The sequence below is a fragment of the Ursus americanus genome, chromosome 14 (genome assembly GCF_024610735.1).
Source record: "Ursus americanus isolate L20-20 chromosome 14, mUrsAme1.1.p, whole genome shotgun sequence".
In the NCBI taxonomy this organism is placed as follows: domain Eukaryota; kingdom Metazoa; phylum Chordata; class Mammalia; order Carnivora; family Ursidae; genus Ursus; species Ursus americanus.
In genome coordinates this window covers 47,957,931-47,968,412 of record NC_142140.1, presented here as the reverse complement: position 1 = coordinate 47,968,412, position 10,482 = coordinate 47,957,931, and the positions used below count along the sequence as shown (strand labels likewise).

The 10,482-nt window shown below is 41.1% G+C and overlaps 1 protein-coding gene across 1 annotated transcript; it reads left to right on the top strand.

Annotated features, from left to right (window-relative positions):
* Positions 1 to 212: 212 nt before the first annotated feature.
* Positions 213 to 5,341, top strand: LOC123796215 (olfactory receptor-like protein OLF4). The gene is made up of 2 exons (XM_045803634.2): positions 213 to 465; positions 4,401 to 5,341. Exons 1-2 carry the CDS (start codon positions 213 to 215, stop codon positions 5,339 to 5,341), a joined length of 1,194 nt encoding a protein of 397 aa, XP_045659590.1.
* The last annotated feature ends 5,141 nt before the right edge of the window (positions 5,342 to 10,482 follow it).

The window sequence follows — 10,482 nt, the reverse complement described above, 5'->3', positions numbered from 1 at the left end:
TAAAACAATTCAATATCATCTCAAGGTTAAGGGGATGTGCAAGGAGATTAGATCTCTGGAAGGCAGGCAAGTTCATGAGAAGGAGGAATACAAACTGGATTCACCTGACTTCTAATCTGGTCTCCCAGCAACAGAGTCTCAGCAGGAAAAGTTTCCTTTCTGTCCAGACCAGTGGCCCACAGGGAACGAAGTGCTCTGAGGTGGGAGTAACAATGGAAACAGTGCCTAATGAGAAAACATGGGGAGCTGTAAATATCTCCTCTGCTGTAGAACGTCAGCATCTGGAACCTTGGACTCGTCAAGACATGGTTGTTGCTTTTGGATTCCTAAGTCTGGCTGGGGGACCCATGCTTCACTGCTTCCTGCTGTCCCATTTGGGAACAAAGCTCTGGTCTCCATTATCAACCATCAAGGGAGAAATTGGGACCTTGACATGGAGACTTTCATTTTATATACCCCACCCAGGTGAGTCTGAGCGCTGAGCAGGTATTTCAGGAAAGGATTGGAGAGAATGGAATCTGAGAAGTTTTACATGAGGTCCCCTGAGACTAGGTAGACTCATTAATTAATTTATGCAATGTGTTCAAAAGAGAAGTGTCCACTGGTCTCAGCAATACAGGCATCATTGTTGACAATACGTGATGGGAATGGAAGACCAGTTGGATGAGGAGGGGGAAGGAACTGGGGGACCTGAAGTGGTTCCAGTGAAATTAGGACATATCCAAGGATTTTGCAGCTAAGGGAAGCAAAAACAGAGTATTGGGACTGGAGGTGTGAGCTGTGAACTTTCTAAGATGTGTGTTTTTGATCATGTTCCATATTTATGGAAAGCCCCATACCCATGCAGGCAGGTTTTTACCCATACTGATGACCGCTGTCTGTCACCCTAGGAGGACGGATGCTGCTATCCCCACTATCTGAGTAAGGATATTCACATTTTTTTAAAGATTTTATTTATTTATTTGACAGAGAGAGAGAGACAGCCAGCGAGAGAGGGAACACAGTCAGGGGGAGTGGGAGAGGAAGAAGCAGGCTTCCAGTGGAGGAGCCTGATGTGGGGCTCAATCCCAGGACTCTGGGATCATGCCCTGAGCCAAAGGCAGATGCTTAATGACTGAGCCACCCAGGCGCCCCAGGATATTCACATTTGGAATGGATTGCTTGTCTCTCCCAAGTTCAAACACTTTACATGTGGTAGATCTGACATTCAAAACCTGGTTGTCTGATTCCAAAAGTTTTGCTTTAAAATCATTTGGAAAATCTCTTATTATTTCATCTTTTAAAAAAAACTTCTATTATCCTATATTGTGTACTTTCTGTTGTAAATTGCAGGTTTATTCCCTTTGCACATTTTTCTAGAGGGATATTCAATGACTAAAATATCTTGATATCATAAAAATACCACTCCTTTCTTGTTTGGATGCATTGCTTTTTTTTCCTTCTTTGTTAATTATTCTGGGCATCAGGGGATGTGAAATGGGGCTGGAATGCTTCCAGAACCAGGGAAGATTTCTGCTCGTCACAGTCTCTCAGGGACCCCCTGAGCTTATTAGATCTCTTTTCCCTCTTGTGTCCTTTTCTTTCCTCTCTGTGTTTCTGGAACTGCTTTTTTATGTTTCTTTAATACAGGACAAAAGATGATTGTATTAAAATAGAGCCCAAGTTTCCCTGTCCTTGGGAGGCTTACTAACTGGAATTTAAGTGATATTTACACTGTCTTCAGGGTAAAGGTAATCTGATGTTGACTGCTTGCCTTATTCTTTTTTTTAATAATAATATTTTTATTATATTATGCTAGTCACCATACAGTACATCCCTAGTTTTTGATGTAAAGTTCCATGATTCATTACTTGCATATAACACCCAGTGCACCATGCAATATGTGCCCTCCTTACTACCCATCACCAGCCTATCCCATTCCCCCACCCTCTCCCTCTGAAGCCCTCAGTTTGTTTCTCAGAGTCCATAGTCTCTCATGTTTCATTCCCCCTTCTGTTTGCTTGACTGCTTGCCTTCTATCATTCTTTCAACATTATTGTGGCTGGGGTGAGAAAAGCATAATAGTAACACAGTGCCAGGAGATCAGATTGCACTCTGTGCATCTGTGTGTGAGTGTGTGTGAGTGTGAGTGTGTGTGTGTGTGTATGTGTGTGTGTGTGTGTGTTGTGGGCATGAGCAGTCCTCAGGACAATGGTACCCGAGTTCATATATTCCAATATGTGACCCTTAGGTGCCAGAATGTTCACCAACAACGGAAATTAGGAAGGGATCTATCTCCATTCCCACAACTCCTAGGAATACAAGTAATAGAATGAAAAGAACACCATGTGAAGGAAGGACTCCCTGTGTCATGAAGTCCCATCAGTGGCAGGAAAGCCACCTCGGTCCTCAACATTCTCTGCCACCACCTCTCATCTCTCTCCTCTTGCTCATTCTCTCACCACACTGATTGCATGTTGAGATCTGCAGATCTGCAGTAAGTGCCTTCTGCAGGGCATTTGCTCTGCTTTCCCTGCAGGGCAACCACCTCCCCCAGATATCCTCCTGCTTCCTGCTTCATCTTTCTTGAAGCCTCTGTTAAAATGTCACCTTCTTTGCAGGTCTTCCTGAACTCCTATTAAAACTTAGCACCCTCCCCATCCACTTGTTTTTATACCGACTTTTTTTTTTTCCTTTATACCACCTGTCACCGTCTGACATGGCACATGATTGTATTTTTTTATATCTGTCTTCTTTCTTCATCATTGGATTGTATAGATTTTTCTTTTTTCTCCATGTTTTTCTTTAAATTCCAGTTAGTAAACATACAGAGCAATATTAGTGTCTGGTGTAGAATTTATTGATTCAACACTTCCATACAACACCTGGTGCTCATCACCACAAGTGCCCCCCTTCACCCCGATCAACTATTTCACCATCCCCCCACCCACCTCTCTCCAACACCCCTCAGTTTGTTCTCTATAGTTAAGGGTCGGCTTCCTAGTTTGTCTCTCCTTTTTTCCCTCTCTATGTTCATTTGCTTTGTTTCTAAAATTCCACACACAAGTGAAATTTTATAGTATTTGTCTTTCTCTGGCTGCCTAATTTAACTTACCATGATACTTTCTAACTCCATCCAGGTCATTGTAAATGGCAAGATTTCATTCCTTTAGGTGGCTGAGTATTATTCCTTTATATATATGCACCACATCTCCGTTATCCATTCATCAGTTGATGGACATTTGGGCTCTCTCCATAGTTGGGCTATTGTTGATAACACTACTATAAACATCAGGGTGCATGTACCCCTTCAATTAGTATTTTTGTATCCTTTGGGTAAATACCTAGTAGTGCAACCTGCAGTAATGGGAAAAGATATTTGCAAATGACATATCTGATAAAGGCTTAGTATCCAATATCTATAAAGAAGTTTTGAAACTCAACACCCAAAGCACAAATAATCCAGTTAAGAAATGTGCAGAAGACATGAATAGACACTTTTCCAAAGAAGACATACAGATGGACAACAGACACGTGAAAAGATGCTCAAAATCTCTCATCATCAGGGAAACACAAATCAAAACTGCAATGACGTAACACCTCACACCTGTCACCATGGCTGAAATTAACAACACAGGAAACAAGAGGTGTTGGAGCGGATGTGGACAAGAGGAACCCTCTTGCACTGTTGGTAGGAATTCAGACTAGGGCAGGTGCTCCAGAAAACAGTATGGAATTTCCTCAGAAAGTTAAAAATAGAACAACCCTATGATCCAGCAATTGCACTGCTAGGTATTTACCCAAGAATACAAAAACACTAATTCAAAAGGGATGCATGCTCCCCAATGTTTATAGCAGCATTCTCTGTAATAGCCAAACCATGGAAGCAACCCAGGTGTCCATGGATAGAGGAATGGATAAAGAATAAGTGGTATATACATAGAAAATGGAATAGTATTCAGCCTAAAAGAGAATGAAATTTTGCCATTTTAATGACACAGATGGCGCTAGAGAGTAGTGTGCTAAGTGAAATAAGTCAGTCAGAGAAAGACGAGTGACACATGATTTCAGTCATCTGTGGAATTTAAGAAACAAAGCAAATAAGCAAAGGGAAAAAGAAAGAGAGAGATGCAAACCAAGAAACAGACCCTCAATCACAGAGACACACTCCTGGTTACCAGAGGAGAGATGGTGGAGGATGGGGGAAATAGGTGATGGAGATCGAGGAGGGTACTTGTAGTGAGCGCCGGGTGTTATTTGGTTGTATTGAATCACTGTTTTGTGCACCTAAAACTAATAGTACACTTTCTGCTAACTAACTGGAATTTAAATAAAAACCTAAAAATTAAAAAAAAATAAATGTAATAAATAAATTAATGAAGCCTATTTGCAAAAATTATTATTTTTTTTTTTCCTGGTAGTCACCTCCGTGGAACCAGGAAATGATACACACATTTCAGAGTTTCTTCTTCTGGGATTTTCAGAGAAACCAGAACTTCAGCCCCTCCTATTTGGGCTTTTCCTCTCCATGTACCTGATCACTGTGCTTGGAAACCTGCTTCTCATCCTGGCTGTCAGCTCTGACTCCCACCTCCACACCCCCATGTACTTCTTTCTGGCCAACCTGTCCTTTGTAGACATCTGTTTCACCTCCACCACCGTCCCCAAGATGCTGTGGAACATCCAGACTCAGAGCCAAGAGATCACTTATGAAGGCTGCCTCAGCCAGATTTTTTTTTTCAGTGTCTTTGGATGCCTGGACAATTTACTCCTGAGTGTGATGGCCTATGACCGCTTCATGGCCATCTGTCACCCCCTGCACTACATGGTCATCATTAACCCCCAGCTCTGTGGACTGCTGGTTCTGGTGTCCTGGATTATCAGTGTTCTGAATTCCTCGTTACAGAGCTCAATGCTGTTGCGGTTGTCCTTCCGTACAGAGGTGGAAATTCCCCATTTTTTCTGTGAACTCAATCAGATCATCCAACTTGCCTGTTCTGACCCCTTCCTTAATGACGTGTTGATGTATTTTGTAATTGTGCTGCTGGTTGGTGCTCCCCTAGCTGGTATCCTTTACTCTTATTCTAAGATAGTTTCTTCTATATGTAGAATTTCATCAGCTCAGGGCAAGTATAAAGCATTTTCCACCTGTGCATCTCACCTCTCAGTTATCTCCTTATTTTTTTGTACCAGCCTAGGAGTGTACCTTAGCTCTGCTGCTCCCCAGAGCTCCCACGCAAGTGCAGTGGTCTCGGTGATGTACACTGTGGTCACCCCCATGCTGAACCCCTTCATCTACAGCCTGAGGAACACAGACATAAAGAGGGCTCTGAAAGGAATCCTTGGGGATCCAGTGATGTAAGGGCCCATAGTCCTGGTGCTGAAGAAGTGCCCATGATTGCAGGGCTCAGAGTCTCAGAGCTAGAACTGCTATTCATTGACCAGCCTGTGGAAATAGAATCTGTTCCTTATATTTATTTTCTGGAAATTCCATTTGTTTGAATTCAACTTCTCTATACATTCAAGTAACTCACTTTATTAAACTTCTGCTCTATATACATACAGTTTCCCCTTTGTCCATTTTCATATATTTCTAATGTTTTCTGCAATCTTGGATCTCGAATGCCTGGAAATTTCAGTATCTTACATGGGACATGTTGGATTTCTTAAAAATAGTTTCATTCCAAATGACTTATATCATGCAAGTAAATTTTCCCTAGACTTCCCAAAAGAACAATCATGAGTTGTATGCTTCATATGGAAGAATCTACAGTTGGCCACGAAGCCCTTCACATGACTTTATTGTAGATGAAAATACAAAACCCCTGTTTTCACCTAGAGTCTGTCAATCTTTTTACATCACTATCTTCACTCCCCTTCCTGCTAATGTGGACTCTAACCTTGTTCTGTTTACATCTCAGGCTCCTGGCAGGGATGCTCAGGCTAGGAAAGCCCGGGCACCCCCTGCGCCCTGTGCTTATGGACATTTCCACAGATTCTTCCCTGACCAGAGCCTCTGCTGTGGCTGCAGCAACCCTTGGGTTCTTACTGTGACTGCAAGACAGGCCTCAGCAGCACCCATCAGAGAACTCTAACAAAACTTTATTCCTCACAGGTCCTGGAAGGCACAGGAGTTGCCCTAAGGTCTTTTGGAGATGTTTCAGAGTGGGGGAGATGCATTGAGAGGGATGGAGAGAGTGAGCTCCCCTGAAGGATTGGCCTTTATTAGGGTCCATGGCCAGAGTGGTTAGGGGATTGTGGGTTCAGGATTTATTGGAGAATTTAAATGAGTAGAATTTGGGTGCTGAAGGGGACAGCAGGGTCACTCATGTGTCAGAATGGAGGTGACCCAGAGCTTTCTGAAGAGGTACCTCATGGCTGGGGTAGGCTGAGTGCTTCCCTGGTAATTGTGCCCCCACTGACAATGTGTTTATTCACCATGGCTGTCTTTGAAATGGATGCCTCAGAAATCCAAAGCTTCATGTCAGGCACTTTCTCTACAAACATGCTCCTGTGTTTCCTAACTGGTCTCCTGCTTTTGCTCTCTTGAATCAGCTCCAGTCCAAAAAGCCTCCCACAGCCCCTGGCAAGGACTGATTAGCAAACATCGCTCTCCCAGTGGAGTCTCCATGGAAAGAAAAATTTGAATAAACAGATCCACCTGATATGATCTTAGTGTCAGGATGACCATAAATATGATGAAGCAAAATTTCAAAACACTCATTTTATTACTACTCAAAATAGTTCTTTTTTTTAAACACATAGTTCATACTGTGCATCTACTTATTGAAACATGGAAGATGTGTGTCCACAACTGAGGGGGTTTATTCATTCATTGAGGTGAAGGGCTGGTTAGAGTCTTCTGTGTTTTATCACTGAATAAGGTCTTTCATCCAATATGAATTTATTTCTGTGTATGGTATAAAAAAGTGGTCCAGGTTTTTTATTCTGCATGCTGCTGTCCAGTTTTCCAAACACAATTTCTTGAAGAGATTGTCTTTTTTTCCATTGGATATTCTTACCGTTTTGCCAAAGATTAGTTAACCATGTAGTTATGTGTCCATTTCTGGGATCTTTATTCTGTTCCATTGATCTATGTGTGTGTTTTTGTGTCGGTACCATTCTGTCTTAATTACTACATCTCTGAATCATGATGCCTCCAGCTTTGCTTTTCTTTTTCAGGATTGCTTTGGCTATTCAGGGCCTTTTTGGTTCCAAACATATTTTGGGATAGTTTGTTCCTGCTCTATGAAAAATGTTGATGGTAATTTGATAAGGATTGCATTAAATGTAGATTTCTTCGGGTATATATACCTTTTAACAATGTTTCTTCTTCCAATCCATAAGCATAGACTGCTTTTCCATTTCTTTGTGTCCTCTTCAGTTTCTTTTTTTAATTTTATTTTTTATTTTTTATTTATTTTTATTTTTTATTTATTTTAATGTTTTTTTTATTATATTATGTCAGGCACCATACAGTTTCTTTCACAAGTGTTCTATAGTTTTCAGAGTACAGATCTTTTACCTCTTCAGTTAGGTTTATTTCCAGCTATCTTATGGTTTTGGTGCAATTGTAAATGGGATCAATTCCTTGATCGTTCCTTCTGCTGCTTCGTTATTGATGTATAGAAATGCAACAGATTTCTGTGTTGATTTTAAAATTTTTCATTATGATCAGTTAGCCAACATATAGTGATGAAGTCGTAGAATATAAGTGAGGTTCAGTGGGGTGGAGTCCCAAGCCGACGACCAAGAAAGAATTCTTGAGGCATCTTTGGTGCAAAATTGGTGGTTTATTAAAGCACGGGGACAGGACCCGTGGGCAGAAAGAGCTGCTGCCCCGGGTTGTGAGAGGTGGCTGATTATATACCATGGGGTTGGGGGAGGTGAGGAAAAAGGGAGGCTGAGAAAGCACTTTCATATGTCAAAGAAGACTCGCAGGATATCGGAGGCCCTGCTTTTGTCAAGCCGAGGCTGTCCACACTATCACTGTGTCCTATCAATGAGCTGCAGCTACTTTCATATGTCAAAGAAGACTCGCAGGATATTGGAGGCCCTGCTTTTGTCAAGCCGAGGCTGTCCATACTATCACTGTGCCCCTATCAATGAGCTGCAGCTACTTTCATATGTCAAAGAAGACTCGCAGGATATTGGAGGCCCTGCTTTTGTCAAGCCGAGGCTGTCCATACTATCACTGTGCCCCTATCAATGAGCTGCAGCTACTTTCATATGTCAAAGAAGACTCGCAGGATATTGGAGGCCCTGCTTTTGTCAAGCCGAGGCTGTCCATACTATCACTGTGCCCCTATCAATGAGCTGCAGCTACTTTCATATGTCAAAGAAGACTCGCAGGATATTGGAGGCCCTGCTATTGTCAAGCCGAGGCTGTCCATACTATCACTGTGCCCCTATCAATGAGCTGCAGGTGCTTTCCTTAGTTTTAGGGCAGCCAGGAGTGCCGAGGAATGTTGCATACATGGGGGGGTGGTTACAGGGTGTCAGCTTCTGCTTTGTCTTCAGCCGGCCTTCTATTCCCTCATCATATAGTACATCATAAGTTTTTGTTGTAGTGTTCAATGATTCATTAGTTGCATATAACACCCAGTACTCATCATATCTTGTGGCCTTGTTCTCTTTTTTGAGGTGTGTTTTTCTGTCTTGTCATTCTGTCCAGAGAAGAATAGATGAGTAATGAATCATGGAACTTTACATCAAAAACTAGGGATGTACTGTATGGTGACTAACATAATATAATAAAAAAATCGTATTATAAAAAAACAAATAAATAAACATGAAACAAAGCCCCCCCCCAAAAAGAATAGATGAACAAGAGAACAAAATACTAAAACAGCAACAATGTGACCCTAGAGAAATATACACTAAACAAATTAGAAGAGACCCGAACCCGAACAAATAAAAATTTAAATTAAAAAAAAGAGAGAGAGAGAGAATATGATCAAACACATGAACAGAACAGAGCAATACACCAGATCCTGTGTGTATTTTGGTCTGTTTGTTAGAAAACTAGATCCCAAAATTGTAAAGAAAGAAAAACTTATATACACACAAAAATAAAATTACGTACAATGAAAGGATAGAATGTAACAGTAAATGAAAATTAAAAGATAAAAAAAGACAATATAAACAAACAGGTGAACAGAATAGAGCAATACAGTCTACCCTGGGTGTATTTTGGTCTGTTTCTTAGAAGAAACTATATCCCAAAATTATAAAGAAAGAAAAACTTATATATATATATATATATATATATATATATATATATATATATATATAAGTTTTGCATATATATGTAAAAATAAAATTAAATGCAATGAAAAGATAGAATGAAACTGTAAAGATGAAAATTTAAAAAGACTTTTAAAAAAGAGAGTGAATATAATCAGACAGGTGGGGAGAATAGAGCAATACACTAGATTCTGGGTGTAATTTAGTCTGTTTGGTAGAAGAAATTGCATCCTATAATTGTAAAGAAAGAAAAACATGTACACACAAAAATAAAACTAAATACACTGAAAGGATAGAATGTAACTATAAAAATGAAAATTAAAAAAGACTTTAAAAAAGAGTTGATAAGAAATTGGTTGAAAAGGAAAGAGAAAAAACATTAAAATAGAAAGAATAAAGAACCATGAAAAAAAAAAAAACATGAATTCTATATACTGTTTTCCCCCAGTGCTGGAGTTTTGCAGTTTTGTGTGATCTGTAAACTTGGTCTTAGCTGGATGTTCTTGCTGACCTTCTGGGGGAGGGGCCCGTTGTGCTGATTCTCAGGTGTCTGTGCCCAGAGGAGCTGTGCTGCCCTTGACCCAGGGCCAAGCTAAGTAATCTGCTCTGGATTGCTCCCTGTGGCTTTTGTTCCCCGAAGTCTTTCTGTGCAGTTTTAGGGGATGGGAATGAAAATGGCAGCCTCCCAATCTCCAGCCCCAGAGCCAGAAGCTTGCAGCATCCACTCCTCAGTGCACCCTCAGGAAAAAACTGTCAGTCACTCCTGTCTCCCTGGTCTCCATCTGCACTCCGCACTCACCCAGCCTGTGACCGAGCATTTCTATCTCAGACACTAGACCCCACTTGGAGTCCCAGGAGCGTATGGTTCTTACCCTTTATTTTATTAATGTGGTGTATCACGTGGATTGATGTACGGATACTGAACCGCTCCTGCTGGCCTCACTCCTGCTCACTTTGATTATTGAGTCAGTTAGCTATTGCTACATAACCAGCCAACCTAAAAGAAAACGATTTAACATAACGCCTTCATTATCAAGGGATACATACACTGACGAGTTGTTCTGAGCTGCGCTCTTCTCCTTGTGGGTCTGCAGTCAGCTGTGGGTCTCTCCATTGTGTTTCTGTGGCTCATTCATGATGTCGTGTGTGTAGCCTTGGTGCTTTTCTCTCCTGAGCCGTATATGATCAGTCAACTCTATTTCTGCATGGATTTTTATATTCTATTTTGCAGGGGAGAAAAGAGTATCAAATATGAAT